Source organism: Lagopus leucura, unplaced genomic scaffold (assembly GCF_019238085.1).
Source record: "Lagopus leucura isolate 7727_CA_CO unplaced genomic scaffold, USGS_WTPT01 Super-Scaffold_73, whole genome shotgun sequence".
Taxonomy (NCBI): Eukaryota; Metazoa; Chordata; class Aves; order Galliformes; family Phasianidae; genus Lagopus; species Lagopus leucura.
In genome coordinates, this window is record NW_024962252.1 from 28,379,176 (window position 1) to 28,406,206 (window position 27,031).

A 27,031-nucleotide genomic window follows, 5' to 3' on the forward strand; every position below is an offset into this window, starting at 1 on the left:
CAGGCTTCCTGGGGCAGAGCGACTGGAAGACTGCGTAGAGGAAATGGACCTGGGGGTATTGATTGATGCTCGGCTGAACATGAGCCAGCAGTGTGCCCAGGTGGCCAAGAAGGCCAATGGCATCCTGGCTTGCATCAGAAACAGTGCTGCCAGCAGGAACAGGGAAGGGATTGTCCCCCTGTACTCAGCTCTGGGTGAGGCTGCACCTCGAGTACTGTGTCCAGTTTTGGGCCCCTCACTGCAAGAAAGACACTGAGGCCCTGGAGCGGGTTCAAAGGAGGGCAACAAAGCTGGTGAGGGGTCTGGAGCACAGGGCTTATGAGGAGAGGCTGAAGGAGCTGGGAATGTTCAGCCTGGAGAAGAGGAGGCTCAGGGGAGACCACATTGCTCTCTATAACTACCTGAAGGGAGGTTGTAGGGAGCTGGGGGTCGGCCTCTTCTCTCATGTAACTGGTGGTAGAACTAGAGGGAATGGCTTCAAGCTGCTCCAGGGGAGATTTAGGCTGGACATCAGGAAATACTACTTTTCTGAAAGAGTGGTCAGGCACTGGAATGGGCTGCCCAGGGAGGTGGTGGAGTCACCGATCCTGGAGGTGTGCAAGGAACGTTTGGATTTTGTGTTGAGGGATATGGTTTAGTGAGAACTATTGGTGATAAGTAGATGGTTGGACTGGGTGATCCTGTGAGTCTCTTCCATCCTTGGTGATTCTATGATTCAGTTAGAGTCAAGACACGGTCCTTTCAATAATAGAACATTCCAAAACCCATGCAAGTCAGAAAGTAAATGGCTCAACACTAAAAATGGTGTTTTAGAAGTAAAATGGGTTTGCTACTTAATACATGTCACAATAGTACCCCTATTTCTCAGAAATCCCTATTTCTGAAATATTGTCTGATGGCTGATCCCACTTACTCTCAGTTTTTGTATCAGATACTTCTGCTTGTTCAAGGAAAAAAAATACAAGTCTTTATACAATTGAAATTTCTTTCTATGTGAAACAAAGAAAGCATCTAAAACTAAATTGTGTGAAAAAGTTAATTACGTGCCCAAGTGTATCTCAGGCATTAACAAAATAAGATTCTCAATGGTATCCAGCAACAAGAAGAAATAGGCACAAACTGAAATACAAGAAATGCTGTTTAAACACCAGGAAAAAGCACTTTTCACTGTAAAAGTCCAACGCTTGATTAAGTTGCCAGAAGATGTTGTGGAGTTCCTATCCTTGGAGAATGTCAAAAGTGGGCACCATCCTAAGCAACCTGCTTCAGCTGACTGCTCTGCAGAGGGGTGATAAGCTAGATGATTTCCAGAGGTCCCTTTCAACTTCTTCTGTTCTAAGACTCTATACAAATCCTAAACTGTGAACATACAAGCTTAGTTTACCAAGCTCTTATCAATGGCACCTATGCAAACAACTGTTCTAAGTACTAAGTCAGACAGATATTCCTATTCAGCAAAGGCATAGAATTATCATCAAACAAGTGACAAAATTCCTCCTGCCTCTGGAAACTCAGCTGCACAGTAATTTCTCATCTCTGACAGTCTGCAGACAGAGTTAAGCATAGAAGTGCTTAACAGAAACCAGAATAAAACAGTCTTAACTAAAACTGAAAGCCAATCTTATTTTTTATTTTTTTTTTTTTTTGCTCTGAGGAAAAAAGTCTTATGAACATTCAAATATTTACTATGAGACAATACATCACTGAAGAAAAACTTAGCCAAATATCTACTACCAATTTCTACCAATTAATCAGCTGCTTTGTGAAATCTGCTGAAGAGTCTCTGATCAGTCAGCTACTGAAAATATTGAGGACAGCAAGTAAGCCACACCACTGAGTGTCAAAACAACACTTAGGCAATGCACGATCTTCTTTTCTATCAGCAGAAGCTTCAAAAATATAATGCAGACAGCTTGCAGACAGTTCTTGTACATTTCTTCTGCATAAAGTAAACAGCTGTATTCAAATTGATGCATACAGAAACATACAGGTTTCTATAAAAACAAAATGCTACTCGAGTTAAAAAAATAATTGATCTATACACGCATAAACACTGTTCTGCAGAAATTCTTTTTTCACTGTCAAGAATAACAGACTATATAGGAAAAAAAATAAATTAACAGCAAAAACTAATGAAAATAGATTAGACATACCTATGAGTTCTGTGGGATTCTTTTCACTGAAATGTTCACAAACACGGATAAATGTTTCTGTATTCTCAGGCGTAGGGCACTCGCCATGTCTGATTAAAAAAAAAGATAGGAATCAGTGGCAGGAGAAGAAAAAATCGAAGTGAAAAAACAGCAATTACTTCAGAGTGATCTTTCAAGTTAAACAACTAAAAAGAATACAGACCACTTACCCCTTACACTGAAGCTTTATATATTTAATCCCCTCTTTCTGTATATCGTTCCTATCATAGAATCTATTGGTGTTGGTCAAGTCTACCAGCAAACCCATTTTAACCTAAAAAATAAACATAATTATATATTCAGTTCAGGTATTTGTACATAAATATTAATTTGTTAATAACAACCAAATTTAAAGTGATAGCAAACCACTGTTGCAAGTTTGAAATCTTTCAAATACTGTGTTGAGAAAACTTCTATATAAGCTTCATTCTACTACCGCTCTACTACCTGTTCTTCAGGAAAGCTTGTGCCTGAATCAGCTTCAGCCACCAATTCAAAAACCTCAGTTTGTTTCTTACAACATTTCTAAGTAAGAAAAATTTGCTAATAGCAAAAAAATATCTGCTAAAGAACTATCTAAACATGTTAAAAGACATAACTTTATTACCTAAAGTCACATCAACTTTACATAAAATAACACAGTGAGAGCACAATAAGAAAAATTACCTACTGAAACTTACAAGTATCCACTCATAAGAAAAAAACCTTCACCTCAGTTTCCCTATTTAGTAGAGCGCAAAACAAATGAACACATTTTCAAGTTTAAAATAAAAATTCCCTTTATTTCCTAGAAATTTTCTATTCAGAGGTGAAACATGAAACAATTTGAAATCTTGCAAGGTGCTGCAGGTGACTGAGCTGGCAGTTCTAACCACACAGATGTTAGGTGTACCTGAATTAAGGTTGCTTTGCCCATTATCCTAATGTGTCTTTTGAGCTGTACGGAAGTTACCATTTCAAAATTCAAGACAGAAAACAGGAGTTCCTCTGGGTGACACCGTACACACAGCTCACCAGCAACATGCATTCTACTGACACCCCATTTAAGTTAACAAGGGAAATGAAACCCTTCAAATTTCATTAAAATTTTGTAATAGTGGTGGAAAACACTTCACTCCAAGCTCTGGGGAAATGCATTCCTTTAGGTCACAGATACAGGAAACTGCAGAAAAACAGAGCAGGAAAACAAAGTTGCATGGCAACCTGTTGACTCGATGCTAGCCTTCTTCATTCTGTAGAATTTCATCCTTGGTTCAGCAAAACTTCTTCCAACCATAAACCTCCCTTATAACTATACAAAAAACAGCTCACTGATACACCTGTTTGCTGAAAGCATTCCTGGCTTCCTATTTGCAGAACATCATGCTTTCACTTAGGATCCTCACCATGAAATCAGACGCCTATTTAAAGAATGTTTACAAGGAGATTTAACAAAATCCTCGTTCCGTTGTCTTTTTAAAAAGACATCAATAGTGCACTTAAAAGTACATTACCACTGCAGCACGTTACATGTGCAAAAACATAAAAGAACAGCACATCTTCAATCTATTTAAAACTCCAGCACATATTCTTAACACGATTTTGATCAGTTTTTATTTACCTTGCAGTCAGACTGGCAATAGTTTAGAACTGCAGTAGGAAAAATTACAACTTAAAACACTGCTTCCAGACAATTCACAGAAAATAAATTCCCATCAACTAGAATACAGTTCAGACGCAGTAGTTTCGCACAGATACATTAATCTGTAGACTCCAAAGGCAAATTTCCAATTATCTACAGAGCTTGTCATGCATGACACTCCTGTTCTTGTGATACACTTTCATATTTTTATTTATCAGATATTAAAAAGTGTCATAACGTTGTGTCAGCAGCACTAAGTACTCCAATACCCAAATTGGTTCTAAATTTCTCCTCTCCTTCGTTGTTTACCAGCACTGTATATTTTATTCCGAATGGTTTACTGTGAGCATACTGCAAAAAAATACAAGCACTTTGATAGCAACCCACCTGAAAACAATGTCACATCATCTGAAATTTCAAATATTTCGTGTCAGCTGAGCTGCCAGACATATGGACAGACAGCAGCATATTACCTGGTGATCAATTTCGCAGGGAGCACAGAAAAGGCAATAAATTACTTTCCCTCTACTTTCAACAACATTTAGCAAACATCTCAAGGATTACTTAATTCACAAGAGAGGCCACACAAAATTCCCTGGTGCTACACTGTAGGTCCCTAACCCTGACCTAAGCCAATTAAAAACAACTGTTCAGAGTAGAATAACATGTTCTCACATCAGTATCTTTAGGTGCACGTACTGGACAGCAAACTAAGAAAAATAAAGGTAAAATGGTGAAAGATGCAGGAGTCATAGAATCACCAAGGTCAGAAAAGACCTCCCAGATCACCCAGCCCAATCAGCCACCTACCTCCAATATTCCGTTCCGAACCATGTCCCTCAGTGCAACATCTAAACATTACCTGAACACCTCCAGAGATGGCGTCTCCACCATCCCCCTGGACAGCTCGTTCCAGTGCCTGACCACTCTTTTAGGGAAGAAGTATTTCCTAATATCCAACCTGAATCACCTCTGGCACAACTGAAGGCCATTCCTTCTCATCTTGTCACTAGTTACGCAGGAGAAAGAAGAAGCGGGCCTCCACTTTGCCACAATCTCCCTTCAGGAAGGTGCAGAGAGCAATAAGCTCACCCCTGAGCCTCCTCTTCTCCAGACTAAGTAATCCCAGTTCCCTCAGCTGCTTCCCATAACACTCGTGCTCCAGACCCCTCACCAGCTTTGTTGCCCTCCTTTGAACCCACTCCAGGGCCTCAGTGTCTTTCTTGCAGTGAGGGGCCCAAAACTGGACACAGTACTCGAGGTGCGGCCTCATCAGAGCTGAGTACAGGGGGACAATCACTGCCCTGTTCCTGCTGGCAGCACTGTTTCTGATGCAAGCCAGGATGCCATTGGCCTTCTTGGCCACCTGGGCACACTGCTGGCTCATGTTCAGCTGAGCATCAATCAATACCCCCAGGTCCATTTCCTCTATACAGTCTTCCAGACACTCTGCCCCAAGAAGCCTGTAGTGTCGCCTGGGGTCGTTGCGGCCAAAGTGCAGGACCCGGCATTTGGCCTTGTTGAAACTCATGCCATTGGCTTCAGCCCAGCCATCCAGCCTGTCCAAATCCTTCTGTAGGGCCTCGCTACCTCCTGGCAGATCAACACTTCCAGTCAAGTTGGTGTCATCTGCAAACCTACTGAGGGTGCACTCGATGCCCTCATCCAGGTCATCAGTAAAGATACTGGACAGGACAGAACCCACACAGAATTTTCTAATAGCATGACCTGACCAAAAAGAAAAAAAGAAAAAAAAAAAGCACAATAACCTTCCTCCATGTTCTGCATCCTATCAATAATGTGGTTAGAGTAGGCAAAAAGACTGATACAAGAACCAGCTGTACGTTCCCTGAAGAGCTCTACACTACAAAGCAACAGAAGTGGCCCCACAACTACCTTCCTCCTTGGATTCTGCACAGCTCACTTGGATTAATTGTTCTCTTATTTAAAATATGAAGCTAGGTATAGTGTTTCCAAGATATCCTCAGCTAAGGAGAAAAAAATTTTGAAATAAGATTAAGATTTAATGAAAATGATTTTAAAGCAGAGAATTTTTCATCCAGTTGCAGCATGGTAAGAAAGATATTCCAAAATGAGAATTAGTACTGAAGAAGATGCTGCATCATCCAGAAGGCTCAACAGAAGGAAAAAGAGTTGGTAGGAAAATGAGCCGTTTAATGAAAGCTAGAAGTTAAAGTGTAACACCATTTCATATCACAAGTTAACAGAGAGCTAAAATAAGTGCAGTTAATTTGTAAAGCACAGATTAACATTCTCCCCTTTCAAAGTAGGGGATACAATTCCACTTTAGTACTGAAAACTCAAAGCCAACTCCCAACTCCACTATTCTCAAATAGCAGCAGCTTCAAAGGCTCGCACCAGAAGTTTCCAAACTTCCCCAAACCTCTCCTGCAGTGAAGAGTTACCACTGAGATGTAGAAAAGCACAAAAATTAATTTCATATCAAAACATTTAAGCTCAAAGAATACTCGCACATTTTTCCTTTAACTTTTAGAGATTACTCTTCTGAACATATTCATTTATAGATTCCAGTCTCCTGATTGATACAGAGGATGAGGAGAACACTACAACATAATTCAGACCTAAATTATCAGTAATCATCTGGAGATATTGCATTTAATTTCAACAGGAGGATGAAATACAGCAAAGTATTTAAGAGGAAACTCAGAACTATAGAACTTCTGTCCAGCTGATAGTTATTACAAATCATTCACACGTAAATGAAGATCCTGTGAAGTGAGTGTTTCTCACACAGTTCATGGAGCATCATACATCATACAGGTATCTGGTACAACTCAGCCACAGCTATGAAGCATGTATGGCATGTACATATACATAAGTGTTCACGTGGCATATAGAGCATACGGCCTGAAATCAAAGTATCCAGTTACAATATTCCAAAATCCACTCAAAGAAATATTGGTACCACAGAAACTGAGGCAATTCAGTCACCAAGCTGAGGTTGGACTGCGCCTGCGTATGGTCTGATCAATCACAATTCCTACATATAGGAAATATTCTGATACCTGTATGCTCATCACACCTGCTTTGCTGTGCTCCCAAACACTGACATCACAGAAACTACCACAGTCATTCTGTCAGCCATGCTCTCATAGGTTTGCTCCTGGAAAATTCTTAGCAGAAGCTGATTTTTGAAGAACTACCAAACTAAACTAGCAACCCATTAGAAAAAAAACTGTATTTCCATCCAACATTTTACATAAATCTCATTTTTCAGTCTACTACACCCCACCATCATTAAATGACATGGCTTTGAAAGAGAGTAAATTGTTGAGCAACTTCTCACTAAGGCATGTATATTTTTCTCACAAGAATTGTTGCAACACTAAAATTTTATTGCACTGCAACACAATGAAAATGTTTTTTTCTTTTTTCTCTTTTTTTTTTTTTCACAATTGTAAAAGATGACTGAAGAGATGAAATAAAGCTGATCTGTAGTTTGAAATTGTCCCCTCTACATACAATAAAACTACAATCTTCATACCATCTCCACTCAGCCATACTTTGGCTGGTGAGCCCATGATTTCCTGTGCTTACAAAAGCCTTCTTCCTCTCACTGTTCCTCATTCCAGCTATCTCACACATAAAACACCTTATGCATTCACTCTTTTGTTGCTATGCAAATAAGTAGGCTCCTCTAGATTCCCTTTATATGACCCCAGAAGTCTCTCATCAAACATCATCATCCTCAGGAGGGTGAAAACACACCACAATACATTGAATTCTCTTTGGTTCCCAGACATCTTTCTTGCATTTTTCATTTGAGGAAAGCAGTTTAAAAATGAGTGATTAATTGATCTGTGAAACCAACAACGTGGCTAAGAACTGATAACCAGTTTTCCTAAAAGGAATACTGTAGCTTGAATTTATTAACTATAACAAGAACAATAGTTCTTGTAAGTCCTAGCTTTTCATAGCAGAAATAAAATTAACTTTTATGAAGCATAAATATTACTAATTTACCTATTCAAGAAAAATTATTAACAGTGTCACCAATTGCTTGTGCAATTTTTTTTTTATTTATTTATTTTTTTAAATGAGAACATTAAGTTACTGCTTCAGTATTGGCATTTGTTTAAAAAAAAAAAAAAAAAAAAAAAGAAGAAGAAAGGAATTGCTGTCCCTTATTAAAAGAATGTTTAACACTGAGGTTTTCAGCAACCAGCTCTAAAAGAGAAAAGGAAAACACAGAGGAAGCTTGTTAAGGAAAGTTCCATCTTATCTTAAATGCTCAACCTGTACCTTCAAGTATGTGTTAACTGAAGTAACTAATTGTCATGGTTTTATGATTTTTTTTGGTCATCAGTATTCCACACCATAACATCATGTAACGCATTGGGGGTGGGGTTTGATATCTGCCGAATGTTCGTCCGTCGGAGAAGAACTACATTTCTCCAGGAGACTTTGCGGTCAGCAAGGGGATATAACTCCAAGCAAGGTCACCTGATCCTTCTTCTTCGCCTGCTCTTCGCTGTCTGCGCTTCGCTATCTGCGCTTCGCCATCTGCACTTCAGTCTCTCAACTGGACTGCACTTCTCACCCCAGCATTGTGGTGAGGTCTATACAATTCAAACAGACTCTCTCTCTCTTTCTCTCTCTCTCTCTCATTGTATTTTACTAATACTATATTTAGTAAAATCATTTGTTCCACCTCAGATCAGTGCTGTTGTTTTCAAGTATTTTGGGGTCCCCTGCTTCCCCTTTCCCAGAGGCGCGGATCTGCAGATCCCTCCGCCCTGCTGGTCACGGAACTGGGCCGGACCAGCCCATAAACCGTTGACACTAATCATGACCAAAATCCTGATGAAGTTTCTGATGAAACTTCTTTTTTAACTGATAAATCAGTAGCAAGCAACAACTCAAATTCTGAGAAAGTCTTTTAGGTTCTCAACAACTTTAAAACACTTGCACAATTTTATATTACTTTAAACCACGAATAGGCTAACTTTTAGAAAATTTCTAAGCATGCCCATTAAAGCTGATGGGAGTATCACAGAATCACAGAACTGTAGGGGTTGGAAGGGACCTCCAGAGATCACCGAGTCCAACCCCCCTGCCAAAGCAGGTTCCCTACAGCAGGTCGCACAAGTAGGCATCTAGGCATCCAGTAAAACACCACATTACGTAAAAGAGGAGCCCAAGTAGAACGTAGTTGTATAGATTATAGCACTGAAGTGAGGTAAACCCTACCACTTTCAGCACATATGCTTCACGTTTGCCCACTAACAGCTCTATCACTGTTGCATCGAGTAGCTCACCACCATACCGAAGCTCAAATAAGATCCACAAAATAGAGGTTCTCGTATTTTAGCCGCATGACTCCTCTGGTGCTTAAGCTATGATATTGTTAGACTAGTTCTGAACTTGTTTAACTTAGATCAACAGCAAAAATTAAATAAATAAATAAATAAATAAATAAATAAATTCTACCATTAGTTTTACAAACAACACAATCAAAACAAGCGGTGCCCATCTTCTATATAATAGTCCAATAAACAGATTAAAAGAATTAGGTTGTGTGCCTTTCTCTGTCTGGGAGGTTCAGAATCTCCTCTCCTACATCTCTGAATGCACCCAATCCTACACAGACCTCTGCACAGCACAGAAGGCTGGAAAGGCCTTCTCTTGGCAGAACCGTGCAGTAGTGCACAGTTACATCCTGGCTGAATGAGACAGACTGAAATGGGGTAAACAGAGACAATGAACAGGAGTTCTGTGAAATATGCCTATCATTTTTAAATACTTTCATTCCTATAAATGAAAATGCAGCTTAGCATAGCTGTACAAGGATCAGCTGTAAAACTACAAACTCAAAGGACCTGAACTTTGTTAACAGCAACTTATTAGGTTGTGACAGTACTAACAAAAATGTGAGGTTCTTGATGATAACACAGTGAATAAGCTGGAGAATTCTGAACAAGTCTTGCCAATAATCAAGTATTTTAGAAACAAAGGAATCACAGAAAAAAAAAATGAAAATGTAAATAAAATATATACATAGCATAATGCTATAATGCAATTGAAAGCACAGCAATAGCAGCAAAAGCCAAAGGCTGCAGCAAACGAGGATACGCTCAGTGCAGCAGCCACAGACACAGAAACAAAGGAAAAAAAGCTGCTTACCCTTGGAAGGCCTCAGGTAGGCAGGGCTCTCCAATGAGATACCCTTGCCTCCCCTGCCAACCCTTCAATGAGGTCTGGGAAGGGGCAAATCCTGTCTCCACTCCTTCTGATCACCCAGGTGCATTGCTTGCACCTGAGCTCCCTTGGGTTGGCCCTGCCTTCCCACCAGGTGCTCAATCACTGATTCAAGCTGTGATTTAGCATTTCTGCTACACATATATATTAAATTTTTCTGTACCAGTGTCCCCAAAAAAAGCCATCAACATTTTTCTTAAATCTGAAAAGCAGTATTTGAATAAGTGTTAGTAACAAAAGTAACATTTCAATAATTAGAAAATTTAACTTTACCTTGAGACTCTTCAAATAGTTGGACAACATGCTTGGGTGAAAACGATTTTCTTCAGCAACCTGATCATCGTATCTTGGTCCTAACATTGTCTTCAAAGGTAAAAACTTCCCTATGAAACACAAATTTGGCAGTATTGTATGCATACTGATGTATACGTGCACTTGCAACTTAGTGATTTCAAAGCAATACACCAAGTAGTTTTATAGGTTCTTCTACAAAGAAAAGTAACTGCAGGTAAAGTATCAACAAGTAACTGGAAACTCTTCTTAGCTCTGAGTTTGCAGAATGCCCCACATGTAAGTCAAGAGGGAAACAGACCAGATCATCAAGAAGCAGTACTCTCCATGTTTCAGCTACTTTTTAGCATGGGCCAGGCCGCAGAGCTACAGCACACAACATTTACATTCAGTACAGTAGAAAACACAAAAAGCCAATCTGAAAGGTCAATTTGCCACCCAACATGCCTGGCCCAGAGGAGCTGTTGGGGCCCTGAGGAGGAATGCAGTCATCCCTCCAAAGCACAAGGTCTGTGTGCAGCTCAGACGTGTTTGTGACAGAACTGTGACAAAAACTTGAGGGGAATTAGCTCTTAGTCCATCAGTCACTAAGAACCCAAAGTTTTTCAGTATTGCTTTTATCTTTCCATCCATCCTACCTATCACAGAACACCTGAAATAACCTGCTGGGATGCCTGGTGCTTCCTGCCCAGCTCCAGAGAGCTGCAGACAGATCCCTTCCCCAAACAAAAGTACGTGGAATGAAAACAGTGATAGAGTCATTGCATTCAGACGGAAATCAGCTTCTGGGACAGAAGTTCATTAATCTTCATCAAATTGTAAAAATGCACACCAATCTCACTAAAAGAACATGCAAGTGATCGCTGAGAGCTCTTTAAACAATAAAATTCATACCATTCTCTGTAGCCTCAAATTGTAACAAAACATCCTGCGTAGTTTCAAATAAGCATTTGACTTTTAGGAAAGAGCCACTGAAAAAAAAGCAAAGATGGAGAGGAAACTGAGAGAAGCTTTGTGTGATTTGCTGGTCAGAATTGTGCAAGAACTGGCAACATGAGGAGTATCCTACTGTTAACTTGTCTGAGAAAAGTCATTCAGTCACACAGTGAGCATAATACACCTCACATGGCATTAAGTCCCTAGCCACTTCAACTCACTTGGCTGGCAGAAACACTCTTCACATTAACCTACTTCCTTCTGCCTTTCCATTCCATCCCTCTTAGCCACAGTGTGAGGGTTGGCTGCCCTCCTTCATTTCCTCATGGTTTGACCTACCTGCCTTAATTCTGTTGGTTTGTTGCGTCTCCTGTCACTTTCAGCATTCCTATTCAGCTTCTCACACTGTTAACCCTTCCTTGCACAGGAACTCATCGCTTATACTGTTCAGACTGACTCTCCACATCCTGACTGTGGATGATCTTAATGCAGAAATCTTTGCTGTGAATCCAACAAAACATCAAGCATGCTTGGAACTGTTCTAATTCACTTCACTACTCCTCACTGCCATCCAAACACACGCATTCACTCTGTGGAAATGCTGAGTATTTTAACAGGCTCCATTTAATACTATTTGGGAACATACTGAAACCCTGATCCTTGGAACCATTTAGATGACCAACTTCTACAAACTGAAGTTTGCCATCACCGTGCAGAAACAGAACTTGCATGGCAGCAATCAAGTTGTCTGCCAGCATTAGAAGACAGCAGGGAATTCAAGTAAGTGCATTCCAAGTCGGGGAAAATTTCCGATCAGGATATGAAAGCAATGGCTTTAGAAGTTGTTTGTGTTTTTGTTTTTTTTTAAACAGATGTTTTTAATAATATCTGACAACTCTGCATGCAATGTGCAAGACTAGAAGAAGATTAACTAATATGAACCAACAGCAGACTGAAGGACATTGCAGAAACACTTCTCATGTATTTTCCTCAGTATCTTGCTAAAGATTCTCTATAGCAAAAACAAATAGATGTGATTTCAGGGAGTTATAAAGGGTAGGTACTTGCAGAGACAGAAATGCCAAGGCAGCAAGGCTGAAGCAATCTGGTAACTTCAGTTCCAAGCGTTCAGAGAAAGCTCTTTTTGTTAAATGTGTCACTGAGCTGCTACCACAATGCAGTACAACATGAAAACACTGCATAAAACCAGTGGCAGCACACTACGACTTAAAGAATGACAGTCCTGTTAGCCTGAATGAACTCAACCTCACAAGGAGCTCCAGACCTCCCTGGTTCTTGTATTTGAGGTCACTTAGAAATGCTACTAGCAAAAGAGGGACACAACCAAACACGTGATGCCTGTTAGCTCACAGAAACCATGCAAACCTTGCTGAGTGACAGCATGACTGACACACTATTAGAAGGGAATGAAGCCACGCACAGAAGCATACAAATTTGTTTGAAAAGCTGATCCAAAATGGAATATAAAGCATCTGGGAGACAGCAGCAACAGCAGGGAAGTCTAAACATTACATCTCACTAAAATAGTTAGATGGTTTGAATGCAGAAAAACAAATAAGAAGGTAAGACTGATGGTTCCTCATGATTTCTGGTAACTGTACACATGTACAAAATCCCTAAAAATTAAGTGAACCAACATAATAAAGCATTGTGATAATGCAGCCAAAGAAACGAACCAAGCACTTTCTTCTTGTTTTTATGCATTATCTTCTTGTGTCTGAGCACACAGAGCAAAACAGCCACCTTGCAGTTCCTGAACCAGCACAGACCATGCATTCAGTGCTCAGCAGATGACAAGCTGATGAACTACATTCGTGCTTACTCTGTTCATTTTTTTTAGCAGCCCTGGCTTAAAAAAAAAAATCAACGATTTCCAGAGATTAAGAACTTGCTGAGAAAAAAAAAACAAAGAATAAAAATTCATGGGGCTATTTTTGTTGTGGCCAAAGGCTGACAACCTACGCTATCAAATTTCTAATAGATACAAAGCAAAATATTTGGCACTGATCAGAAAAGAGATAAGGGAGATAAGCAATATGATAATTAACTGCTTAATTAAGTTAAGCTCACGGAAGTACAAAGAACTTTGAGGGAAAACAGTAACCCACATGATGAGTAGCTGAAATGATGCACTGAAACGCATACTGCTGGGAAAACTGAGGCTCCTGAGATGTCTGAGGAAGCTCTAAATAAGTTTGTAAGAAACCATCCACGTCTGCAGCCCCACAACCAATGGCAGGCACAGAAGTGTAAGGAGATGAGGAAGAAATGTGGCACAGAGAAGGCAGGCACCTAACTACTGCCTGGCTCACACAGAGCAGCGAACATCATGATGCAGACAAGTACCTCGAAATTATCACAGATAGGGAGATGGATGAGTGAAAACTGGAAGGTATTGTGGAAAAAAAATAAGGGCTTTCTGATTGCTTACCTGATAAAGGTAGCAAGCGTGAGCAAACAGCTTGTTTGCTCTATTTCATGCTAGGGGGGCATTCATCTCAAAGCACTGCGGCAGTTGAGTTACCAACCCAAAAGCGTTTCTGTGACACCCACCCTGCGCCCCACGGGTGCGCATAAATCGGACCAGCACTGCCGGCAGCGCCTCGGGTCGCACACGGAGCTGCGGCCGTGCGCGGCGCCCAGCTCGGGAGCGCTGCCCGGGAGGAGACGGGAGGCACGCGGGCCCCGCCGGACCCGGGACGGGCCGTCGGCGCCCCGAGCCGCCCCGTTCCCTCCAGCCGTGACGCGAGGCAGAAGTTCCAGCCCCGAACTTCGTCGAGGAGAGGAAGCGCAGCGCTGAGTGCTCCGGGAGGCCCGGCAGGGAGCGGGCGTCACCGGGCCCCGCTGCTCCCTTCTCCGCCGACGCCGGGTCTCCGCCCGGGACTCCTCGCGGCCCACGCGGTGCCGCGGTCCCGGGACAAAGCACCCGGCGGAGCCGGAGAACGGAGGGCAGGTGGGCCGGGGGGGACGGAAGGGACCGGGCACGGCGGGGGCCGCCGCCGCCACGAAGCCGCGCCGGGGCCGGGCCGGGCGCTCACCTGCCACGGGCTGTCCCCTCCTGGGGCAGTGGAGCCAGCGCGGCGGGATCTTGTTGTAAGACATGGCCGGGCCCGGGGCGAGGGCGGAGGGGGAGGAAGGGAGGGAGGAAGGGGCAAGCGGGAGCGGCCCCTCGGCGCTCAGAGGCGCCCGCGGCCCCGGGCCCGCGGCGCCTTCATTCAGACCCAGCTCCGCCTCGGCCGCCGGCCCGCAGTGCTCCGCGGCCGCTTCCGCTTCCGGGTGCGCGCTGCCGGCGCCGCCATGCTGGGTCCGCCGGGCACTTGGGAGCTGGGGCGGCGAGCGGGGCCGGCCCGAATGGGGCCCGAAGCGGTTAATGACGGCCAGTCCGCGGCAGCCGTGAGACTGAGGGGGTGTGAAGCGCCCTCCTCCCCAAGCCGTCTCGTGGTCCTGCGGTTCTACGGACACCTCGTCTCTTATTTTCCCCAGCTGCTCGGAGCAGCGCCATAGAACGCGGCGCTCCGGGCGCGGGTCTGGCAGCAGCCGACCGCCAGGGGGCGCCAGAGGCTGCCGAACAGAAAGTGAAACCGGGAGCGGGGTCCCGGCTGGCGCCTGCAGGCGGGGAGGGGCGCGGGCGGTGTGAGGGGCGTCCGTGGGCTGCTCCGAAAGTAATGCCTCCCGTTTATTTCCACAGGGATTGCAACAGCTACGAAGAGCACAATAATATTGTTCGATAGACCAAATTCGCAGCTACAAAACGCTTTTTCAACATAGTCACCGCAGTTTTGCAAGCAATGAACAAGATTCTGCACGCTGTGCTCGTAAACAAGTGCACCAGCAGGGATGGCCCTGTGTCACTGCTGTCACTGCTGAAACGCGGCATCCACTGCCTCACTGCGCTCACACCCAGCCTTTGGTCTCCATAATCGTTCAGCAAGCGTCTCCCAGGTTTCAGAAGTGAACATGCTGTAAACATGACATTAAGAGATGGTACATAAAAAAAGGAATATGGAAACAGAGAATAAACCTTTTTGCTCTTATCAGTGTTCAGTGTATTCCATTGGGAATTTTACATGGAAAAAAATGAAGCGCACAGTATTGTCTAGCAAAGAGTATTCACGCTTTGGAGAATCACAGAATTGCTCAGGTTGGAAAAGACCTTAAAGATCATTGAGTCCACCCACAACCTAACCATACTACCCTAACTCTATCAACCCTCAGCTAAATCACGTCCCTGAGCACCACATCCAAACAGTTTTTAAGCACATCCAGGGATGGGGAACCAACCACCTCCCTGGGGAGCCTTAATAAGCCTTTCTGTAAAGAAGTGTTTCCTGATATCCAACTTAAACTTACCCTGGTGCAACTTGAGGCCATTTTCCTGCATTCTGTCACCACTGTGAATAGATCAACACCACTCTCACTGTAAGCACCTTTCAGATATTTGAAGAGAATGATAAGGTCTCCCCTCACCCTCCTTTTCCCCAGACTAAACGGCCACAGTACCTTCAGTCACTCCTCTGCACTGCCAGTCTACTGCACTGACCCCTCCCAGAAACAGCCCACATGTCAAGTGCTTCCTCTTACATTTGCTGTGGTTCTGCCTGTGTTGCTTTCAGGTCTGGAACAGCTGGCAGCTTACACCTCATGGATGGACCTATCTGCATGTTCTGCATATGTAGTTCACACTGAGCTTTGCCATGTTAGACACTCCAAACGAATTTACAGGCGTAGGATGACAGTTCTTGTGTTACATCTTAGCGAACAAGCACTTTTCTGTTTGGCTTTATGCTTAAGATTACTTCTCCTGTTGTACCAGCAGAGAGCATCCAGTTCCCATATTCTTAACATGCCTGTTAGAAGTGTGCATTTGCTGTTTGAACAAGAAAAACACAGGTGCACGGTGTAGTGGTTGTGCAATGCTTTGAGAAAACAACGGCAAATATTTTCATAGTCCATGGTATAGAATTCCCTCTTCTCTTCCCTGTATGCTGCTTCTCTTTTACTTCCATGCATTCAAACTCCTGAACCCTGGTTTCTGTTTGCCAATTATAATCCTTCTCTCAGAGGAAACACGACAATCAGTAAGTTATTTTCCCAGGATAAGGTTCATTCCTTCTATCACAGATTTGTTGGCTTCTCTGATTTCAGTCCATCTGCAATGTTTCTGGTAGCGGAGAGCTGTATTTGTGTTCTACTTTGACTCGAAAAAAGAAAAAAAACAACATATGAACATGAAAAAAAATGAGAAAAACACAATTTATACCTTTTTTCCTCATTACAGACTGAACATTTATTCAAACTACTGCTGGTGAAAAACCTCACACTTTTCATTTTATTAATATTAACTTTTATTAGTTGCATATAGTATACTAATAATGACTTTTATTACTATTGTAACAAACTAGTTCATTTAGGTATGCTAGCAGTGACATATGTTCAAGGCAAAGGAAACCAACCAGCTGTTATGCCTTAATAAAGATTATGAGGTTCTATACTGATGTGTCAACAACCCTACGCTCAGGAGGCATGAAGCTTTTGCGGGGGAAAGAGGAAGGGGAGTGCTGTTTAAATATGAATAAGCACTACAACTTCTTTGATACTGTAGTTGTACCTTATTCCAATAGTGCTTAGATTCTAACAGCATCAGAAACAACAATAATAATAGTAATAATAATAATAATATAATCCAGTACCTTGAAAACATATTTAACATTATGGTCACTTATGCTAATTAGAGAACCTAAACATGCAGACATTTAAACATGCTGAGCATTCACCAGCTCTTCCATAAGCGAAAAGAAAGTGCTAATGGCTTAACAGTTTTTAAACCATGTCCACCTGTTTGGTGTCAGGAAATAACTAAGAAACTGACTTCTTAGATAAATCAATTATTCTTCTATGTTTGACAATGAAAATAAGACTTTGAAGGAACTATTTTAATGCTTGTGCATATAAAATAACAAAAAGGGATGTTCAAACTATGTTCCACGTTCTCCAATATATTGGAGAAAATGTCATTTACAGTGTTCTTCCAGCAGAGAGCTTTGAGAGTTCAGCAGCAAAATACCGATCTGTAATCTTCCAAACATTAGGGGGCACCATAGCCTCACAGACTTAACATGATGTAAGCTAAAGTACAGTTATTTTCCTATCCAAAGTAAACAGGAAACAGCATGAAGCCAGCCAAATCAGCTCCTGAAGTTGTTCCATAATGCAAGACTATGATACAGTTCCTAACACAAATTCCAGCAGAAGACAAGCCAGATATCTAGTACACCCTCCTTTTCATAGCGGTAATAAAACCCACGGATTAATGGATGCAATAAAAGCAACTTGCTTTCAAATCTTCACGTGAATCTTAAATTTCCTGTCAGGGTTTCATTCTGGGAAAATGTGTTTTTAGCACAAGCCTCTAAGGTATTACGGTGTTTGTAGAATAAAGCTCTGTATAGGCAGGAAGCAGGCAGTGAGTTTCAGATGGAGCTGCTTTAAATCCCAGTCCCTGAACTGGGTATCATGCTATAAAGGAATCAGAAAGCTGTGTGTCCGCAAACCTTCCTCACACCTACAGAGCGAGGAAAGTATCTGGCTGCTGTTATTGAAGGACAACGGGTGTGACTGCACACACCGACTTGCCTTCCTCTTGTTCCTCTGCAACTGAATTCTTCTGCAACTGAACTGATAGAGGGCTTGATGCGATGGAGGTAAGCATCTGGGCAGCAGGATCATGAGCAAAACAACACAAATTCCCAGTGGGCTGACACCCACCTCCTCAGTGTTCTTGCAGTTTGACCTCAACACTGGTGGCCTTGCATCAGATGTGAGGAACAATTTTCAGTGAAATCCTAAACCTTGAAAAGTATCCAGATGTAACATTCAAGAACATGCTATCTGTTGCATAAAGTGAAATCACACAACAGTGTGCTTTCAGTATGGATAGCCATGGAATTTTAGTCAATCAACTGGAATTCCGTGATGAGTAGCGGTAGGGAGAAGTGTGACGCAATACAGAGAAACAAACTAATTAAAGTAAGTGGAAAGCGTGACTCATAATCTTTGGAGCTGATCTGGTGAGATCACACAGTAAAACAGCACATCTGATGCTACGCTTTCTAGTTTCTGTGCTGAGGATGGGTACCTTCACAAAATCCTGCCCTGAGCAGAGGCTGTAGTTGAAACTGCATTGTGGAAATACAAGAAAAACTGAACTGCTGTTCAGAGCAGCAGCTGTGGAGCAAGATAAGCAGCATGAGAACCAAGGACACCTTTAGAAGAAGAAAGAACGTCTGGCAGCTCTGATTGGATAAGCGCCTGTGTGAACAGTTAAAGAGTGTTTTGTAGAATGCTTTGTTAACATGTATAAATAGAACAGTGCTTAACAATAAAGTAGACTAACAGCTTTTAACCACGTTGGTGTGCTGTTGTGTCTCCAGCACGTCCTGAGAGTACAGAGACTTCCCCACATTTGGTGCCCGAACAGGGATGGCGTGGGACGATTCAGGGAAGTGGACAACGGCAGGACACTTGCCACAGAGAGTTGGCACCAACACAAGTGTTTCCGTAGCTGGAAGCTGGCACCGAAGTAAGTGTTGTGATAGCTGGAAGCGGGGTCATGACCTGCCCTCTGTATCCACGATGGAATGGGAAGCTGTGGAGAAACTGCTGTTAAGTTTACTCTCTAAGAGAGGGGAGCAGTCATCTCCTAAAGGCATGACCGAGCTGGTGCACTGGGCTCAGAAGAAGGGACATTTGTTGAAAGTTGCGCTGATATTCAGCATTGACGAATGGCGGGATATCGGGGACCACATGTGGGACTCAGTCATCAATGGTGGAAAGGAAGAAAAGTTGTTGCGGACCCTTGGCCCCTTGTGGAGGTCTATTATTAATACTTTAAAAGCTGTGCAAGCCGAGTGACAGGTAACTGCTGCAGCTATACAGGCACTGGTCGGTACAACAACTAATTTGGCTTTGGAATTTGATGTGCCTGTTCAGGGTATCACACACCCTGTGTGTTCCTCGGCAGGTCAGATAAAAGCATTGGTAGAGGCAGCAGCCCCTGATCTCTCAAATGACACTGCTGCTGCACTGCTACTGAGTCATCTGCAGTATTGCAGCAAGGAAAAGGGGCTATACCTGACTTCACGCCTGATGGGCACTGCAAGGAGCAGTCTCCTGCAGAATCAGAGAGTGACGATGGGGGTGAGGGGCTGGAAAAACTGGATTGCAAGGTTAAAATATTAACAGAGCAATTACGTAGCCTGGAAATCTGTATGCAGCAAAAAAGGGATACAGGGCCTGACCGAGGTTCTCAACCAGTGCCTTCTACAGGTCCCATCCTACTGATAGCGCCTGTTGCTCCACTGACTCACCTGGCAGCTTTTCCCTCACGGTGGTCAGGGGTAATCCGTGATGCTTTATTGGAGGGGCAATGGGAAACGGCTTCTCGAATCGTGTGCCCAGTAGTATATAATCAGCAGGGTGCGCAACAAGAATCCCATGCTTGGAAACTGTTACAAGTGTGGAAAACAGTTACGGAGTACGGCCTTAAAGCCGAGGTATCTGAACAAATTATTCAATGGATTTTTACTGCTGATGTGAATATGCCAAACAACATAAAAAATTTGGGTAGATTGCTATTAAAACCATCAGAAAATTTGTTGTTTCTCCAAGAGTGGTCCAATAGAGCACACTGTGAGGCTGGAATAGCTCGGCAGCCTGCTGATTCGCTGTACGGCATTACAGCAGAAATGCTGACAGGGATAGGTCCTTATGCCTCCTCTGACACACAGGTTTCTTTTGCAGCAGCTTTTCACCACTTGTTGCCTAGACTGGCATTGGAGGCAATTTTTGCCGTTCCTGCTGGGAAAAAGGAACTGACTTTTGCCACTGTGCGCCAGGGGGTTACAGAACCATTTACTGGTTATGTGGGTCGAATGTGGTTAGCAATTCAGGATAGTGATTTGCCTGAAGAAACTAAACAGCAGCTATTTCGGGTTATGGTGCATGATAATGCCAATAACCATACTAAGGGTATATTAGCTACGCTTCCACAGGGAGCCACAGTCAAAAGCATGTTGCAACATGTAGCTCAAGTTGAGCAAATTGCCACCGCTGTGCAAGTGGCTATGGCTACACCGTCACCAAGAAGGGGCGGGAATGAGAAGTTTACATGCTATCGTTGGTCATATGCAGCACAATTGCACTAAAAAAGTATGGCATGATCATTGTCAACAGCCCACTCATTCTGCCCAGGTTTGCCTCAAGGCAGGAAACAGCCAGGGGAGCATGAAAGTTCGGCATGCCCCAATACAAGTACTCCGAGCAGCAACTTGGAGGCTACCTCAATCCCTGTCCCTGGCACCCGAGGTAGTCTCAGAGTGGATGTGGCAACTGCAGTAGATGCCTATTTACATGATACTGCGGTTCACAAGGTGAAATTAGTTGCCCACAGACCATTGTCTCAACATCAGCCTTTGCATGCTTTGCTGATGGGTAGATCTTCATTGGGCTTATCTATTGTGATGTTAATTCTGGGGGTGATAGATTCTGATTATGTTGGACCTAAATATGCCTTGTTATATACTATCACTCCTCCTGTCTTTATTCCAGCTGGGTCAAGAATCGCACAGTTAATTCCCATACCAGCCCAAACTCCTGCAAGGGATGGTCCTAGGATAGGGGCTTTTGGGCCAACTGGCCCTCTAGCCTGTCTAACAGGGGAACAGCCAATGATACAAGTAACGTTGACTTCTCGAGACATCAGTAAAAGCTTTATTAGACTCAGGCGCTGATGTCTCTATTGTATCTACTTCTGTTTGGCCTGTGCAATGGGCGGCCTCCCCTGTCACAAACATTAGTGGTGTTGGCGATTTTTCTGCTACAAAACGTTCTAAGCACCTAGTGCAATTTCAGCTTAAGGGAGAAAGAGTAATCTCTCTCCTATTACATGTTGCTGCGTTGCCCAATGGTTTGCAAATGCTAGTTGGTCGTGATATTCTGTCCCAAATTGGAAGTAGGCACACTAATCAGGATTTAGTCTAATGGTCACTGCAGCACCGCCACCTATTCCTATCAGCTGGAAAACAGATGAAGCAATATGGGTGGAGCAGTAGTCATTGTCGAAGGGACATCTAGAAATTGCACAAGCGTTAGTACAGGAACAACTTTGAGCAGGTCATATTCGACCTTCCACTAGCCCTTGGAATACACCAATCTTTGTTATTCCAAAGAAATCTGGCAAATGGCACCTGCTGCACAACCTCCGGAAAATCAGTGATCAAATGGAAGTGATGGGTGCCTTCCAATAGCTGGGAAGTGCAATTAATCTCCCATCTCTCTCAATTTGGTCTTACAGTGGCACCGGAGAAAGTGCAACGCATCTTTCCTATGTTATATCTGAGTTGGAAATTGTCAGATGCTATGATATACCCTCAAACTGCAGAATTGAAAATTGACATTTCTACACTCACTGACTTACAAACTCTTTTAGGTCACTCATAATGGCTACGGCCATCGGTTGGCATTTCTAACGCTCAGCTAGAACAGTTGTTACAATTGTTAAGGGAGAGACGTGCTAATGATGTGATTGTGCTCACACCTGAGGCTAAGCAGGCTTTAGCTCAGATTACGGCCCAAATTCAATCGGCAGCTAGCCATCATCAATCCCTACTTCACAACATTTCTCTTGTGTATGTCCAGGGGAGGCATGCTTTTACAGTCATCTGTCAATGGAAAAAAAACACTCACTTCTCCTCAAAACAGGCCTACTAAATAATCTCCTACTTCTCCTTCTGTGTTGTTTTTCTTTTTTTTGCTGGAATGGCTGTTTCCCCCTGCTCAGCCTCAGTCATCTTTGATGACTCGTATTGATACAGTAGCTGAACTCATTCATGTGGGCAGAGACAGAGTTCTCTGCATAGTGGGGCGAGAACCTGACGATATTAGTTTATTCTTTACCTCGCTGTGGGCAGTGTGGGTGTGCTGTCACTCCCTCTCCTTGCAGTTGGCTTTAGAAGGGTACCCTGGTCGTTTGCATACAGAACACCCAGATCAGCGAGTAGCGCAGCTCCTGGAAAATACTGGCTGGGTTGAAATACCTCGCTATTCAAGACGACCAGTGAATGGTCTCACAGTATACTAATGCTGGATGCCGGAGCCACAGAGCTGTCTGTGTGTGGTGGGACAATAGCTGGAAGCTTCAGTTTGTGCCACAGAGCCACAAGATGGCTTACAAACTATGGAAATAAAAGTGATTTTGTTGGCCTTTACTGTGTGGCCAAATGAACCTCTAAATATTGTAACCGATTCCCTTTACACAGCTGGCATATGTCAAAGAACTGAGAATGCCCACATTAGAGACAACAAGAATATGTGGCTTATCTCTATGTTTTTACATCTTAAACACACGTGTGGCAAAGAAAGGAACCATATTGTGTCATCCATATTCGCAGCCACCTAAATACACTTGGTTTAGGGGAGGATAATGCTGTAGCTGATAAATTGGCTATGGTGATTCCTGTTAATCTGTTTGATGCTGCTCATAGCTCTTATGAGATGTTTCATCAAAATGCCTGTGGTTTACATAGACAGTTTAATATTGAATAATGAAGGTTCATAGTACAAACATGTCCACAGTGCAGTCACCATAACAGTGGCCTTGGGCTGGGGAGGCTTACAAGCATTGGAATCCCCGAGGCTTACAATCCCCGAGGCTTACAAGCATTGGAAGTGTGGCAAACAGATATCACCCATATTGCAGAGTTCGGTTGAACTCTGTGTTGTGGTTTGTTCATGTCACTACTGACACTTACTCTGGGTTTACATGGGCCTCTCCTTTAGCGGGAGAATCTGTTAAGCATGTCATTAAACATTGGATTGCATGTTTTGCTATCCTAGGAGTTCCAAAACAAATTAGAATGGATAATGGGCCGGACTATCAGTCACAGTCAGTACAGTCTTTTTTGCAAAAGTGGAGAATTCAACGTAAGTTTGGGATCCCACATACTCCTAGAGGTCAGGCTGTTATAGAACACGTGCATGCTACACTAAAAGCGCAACAAAACCGAATGGGTGATGTAGGTGCTGTGCCAGATCACCTCATGAGCGCTCTTTTCTCCCTTAACTTCCTTTCTGTACGAGGAGGCTCATTGGTACCTGCTATAACCTTGCATCATTCAAGCACTAGTATGAGAGTACTATCTCAGTCTGCAAAAGTACCTTACAAAGATCCTGGAGATTGGAAGGGCCCAAGTACTATTATATTTGCAGGAAGAGGTTATTTTTGTCTTTCCACAGATGACGGCCCTATTTGTATTCCTGCTCGCCATGTTTGCCCTTGCCGCAGAAGTGCTACCTGAACTGCACCAAATCAAACCACGGCAAAACATGTGGGTCACCTGGGCTCAATCAACAGGACAGACCAACTTCTGCTTAGCGCTTGCTTCTGCCACTGATCCTTTTCAAACTTGTTTAATAGGAATGCAGTTTCTAAACGATTCTGACTTTTCTGCTTACTCCACAGGTAGTTGCAATGTATTAGACACTCCAGGTGATTGTTCTTTCAAGCTTCTTAAGGGTCTCAATACCACTATACCCTGGGAGTTGAATCTTTTTGGAGTTCAACAGATCGGTAACACAAGAAAATATGTTTCATGTTTGGCAATTATACACGCTCAGTATGGCAACAGGCTATTAGGAGTTACTCGTTCCGAATCCCTTTCCCTGGAAAACCACAAGGAAACCAAACATGGACGATAGTTTCTCCTAAGCAAGTAGACTATTCAGTATAGGCATGGTGCGGGTATGGTCAACCGGTTTATCAGTCCAATACTACGGTACCAACCACACTAGGAGCAGTTGGGTTTGGATGGAACACCACACAAATTTTGATCAGCCCACAGAAGCAAAAACGCTACCCCCTGGGTATTTTCTAATATGTGGGGAGCATGCCTGGCAGGGTATACCAGGAAATGCTTTTGGGGGTCCATGTTACATTGGTAAACTCACTATGTTTTCTCTCACTTTCCAGGAAATGCGTGTCATCCGCTCTAAATGTAGCATAGGTCTACCGCCAGATTGCAGCAACAATGTGGAATTATTATCTGTGGCTTCATGGGTGGCTTTAGCAGTCTTTATACCGAGGGCTGTTGCTGGGAATGCGCAAAAAACTATAGCTTGCTTAGCATGCTGGGCAGAAAAAACAAGCGAATGTAACCACTGGTATTTTAGAGCAATTATTATTAGATCAAAGTGGCTTACACCATGCCTTGCTGCAAAATAGAGCTGCCATTGACTTTTTGCTATTAGCGCAGGGACATGGATGAGAGGATTTTAATGGTAGGTGCTGCTTCAATTTCAGTGACCATAGTGAGTCAATTCATGAGTCTATCACATGCACATAAGATACAGCAAGATGTCAGTCTGCTGGACAAATGGCTAGAGGGATGGGGTATTACTAGATGGCTGCAAGGTTTGGTAAAGGAAGGCTTTCGTGGTCTTCTAATGATTGTTTTAGGTGTTATAGTTATTAGTATAGCTATTAGAATTGTAAAACACTTGCTCAACAAAATGTCTGCTGCTGTCTTGCTTGCGCAAAAAGAAAAAGGGGGAATTGTGGAGGAGTAGTTGACGCAGCTCGGCCATGTTTACTCCTCTTTGGAACATTGAGAGCAAGCAGCCCAGGGTCCCAGTGCAGGGACAGCACCAGGATGTGAAACGACCATGAGAAAGACTGATACCAGACTTGAAATGACTGTCTTGTGCTTCTTATTGTTTGGTATTGACTTGTAGCTTGTTGCATTGCAGTGGTATAATATAGGGGGTGATTTTCCTGTATTGTTAATGTGAAAGAGTACTTCCTTTATTTTAGAAGTAGATTGAATGTGAATTAAACAGGATTTAATGTTACCAGTGCTGGAATCTACGGGAATAGCTATTTTAATGTATTAGTAACATTCAGTTATGATACTATCAGCCTATCAAATAGCATTTCTTGATTTGCAATGATAAAACCTGGAAAGGAATCCCAGGCAAAGGGATGACCCTGTATTATAGAATGATTCACCTTCTTTCATCCCACTTATCAGGAATTTTTAAAATATGACAACACATCACCTGAGGCAAAGATGAATGCTCAGAGAGCTAAGCTTGATAGTTTATTATGTTCGCAGCTAACTGTTCCACTTGGGCTCTGTATCGCGCACTGGCCATGCAGATACAGTGTACAAATGGAAAACACTCTTCAGACCCCAAGAAGAACAAAAGCAAGAAAGAATCTGTGATGGGTGGGAGAGGAAAAGTGCACCTTGAAGCAGGGGACGCCCTGCTGGCACTGCCTATCGCATTCACCACCACCATGTACTTTCTCTCTCTTTTTTTGTTGGTTCTCGAGGGTCAGTAAGTAACAATGCCCCCAGTTCTATCTGGCATGCAAAAGTTGTCCGACTATTAATTCTCTATTAGCCCAAGGCATAATCATGAGCACTCTAAAAGCGTCTGTTGTATAAATCTTAGTGATCTTTCAAAATCAATATATCAGTATATATTAAAGTTGAAGACCTCTTTCAAAGCAGTTAGAGATTAACACAGAACTCTAATAAATCCTCAACGATTTATTTCCAAGTTGCAGAAAGTTGGGCTGCAGGCCAAACGTGTGTTTGGTTTTTTTGGTAGGTTAACAGTATTTCTTGTCATTATGCTACATTTGCCTTGTCTCCTTTCTCACATTTAGAGTACTGTCAATCGAGGCCTTGATTGAGTTCTAATTACTTTAGTGTTACTGTGTTATAGTATGCTAGTAGTTTTGTGAATAAACAAAAAGGGGAATTGTGGGAATACAAGAAAAAGTGTTCAGAGCAGCAGCTGGAAAAACTGTTAAAGCAGCAGCTGTGGAGCAAGATAAGCATCATGCGAACCAAGGACACCTTTAGAAGAAGAAAGGACGTCTCACGGCTCTGACTGGATAAGCGCCTGTGCGAACAGTTAAAGAGTGTTTTGTAGAATGCTTTGTTAACATGCATAAATAGAACAGTGCTCAACAATAAAGTAGACTAACAGCTTTTAACCACGTTGGTGTGCTGTTGTGTCTCCAGCACGTCCTGAGAGTACAGAGACTTCCCCACACTGTGTAACTGAGGCCTTGGACCATGTGGGAAGCAGAGCAGAGAGTCTGTTGCTACTGGGTGTGATCACTTCTTTACTGCCTGAAATAGCCAGAGGGGCTCAGCATTTATGCCTGTAAACCTGTGTACGTGATGATTGAGTTCTGGGTTGCTGTACAGGTAGAAATATTTTTCTCATGTAATCAGTCATACAAAGTAAAGGTTATTATCCACAGACACTCTCTGACTTTCTGCATCTTAAGTTTGAGCCTATGGATATATAAGATGGTTATATGTGTTTATAAAGCCTGTGAAGAATAACACGCGTATGAGCTATATAATACAGTAGATGAGAAAATACAGACAGACTTATTTTTATTGATATGTCTGTAAGATTCAAAATATACAGTATACTGTACAAATATAAATGAAAACCATAGTCTCTGTCTTGAGGTGTTTCAGTCCTAAAAATGCCTGAAGGAACTGGTTAAAGGAAAAGAATACATAACGAGGCAAAGTGATCAGCCTGGCAGCCATAATGGCTTTTTTTAAAAAACTTTTTTTTTTTAATTGCATACAACTTACATATATATATATATATATATATATGGAATTATATATAGAAAATAAGGTGC

At 42.8% G+C, this 27,031-nt stretch overlaps 1 protein-coding gene and 1 long non-coding RNA gene across 2 annotated transcripts in view; one reads left to right on the forward strand and one right to left on the reverse strand.

The window, feature by feature from the left end:
- Positions 1-14,490, reverse strand: part of RNGTT (RNA guanylyltransferase and 5'-phosphatase) — a 191,722-nt gene extending 177,232 nt beyond the window's left edge. Inside the window, exons 1-4 of the mRNA XM_042894031.1 lie at positions 14,340-14,490; positions 10,327-10,436; positions 2,363-2,466; positions 2,154-2,242 (exon numbers count right to left, since the gene is read on the reverse strand). Of these exons, the coding sequence (XP_042749965.1) occupies positions 2,154-2,242; positions 2,363-2,466; positions 10,327-10,436; positions 14,340-14,403 (367 nt within the window). The 5' untranslated portion in view covers positions 14,404-14,490. The remainder of the gene's footprint in view (positions 1-2,153; positions 2,243-2,362; positions 2,467-10,326; positions 10,437-14,339) is intronic.
- LOC122193293 lies at positions 14,317-15,335 on the forward strand. The gene is made up of 2 exons (XR_006182865.1): positions 14,317-14,394; positions 14,990-15,335. It is a non-coding gene; the product is annotated as an uncharacterized LOC122193293 (long non-coding RNA).
- The last annotated feature ends 11,696 nt before the right edge of the window (positions 15,336-27,031 follow it).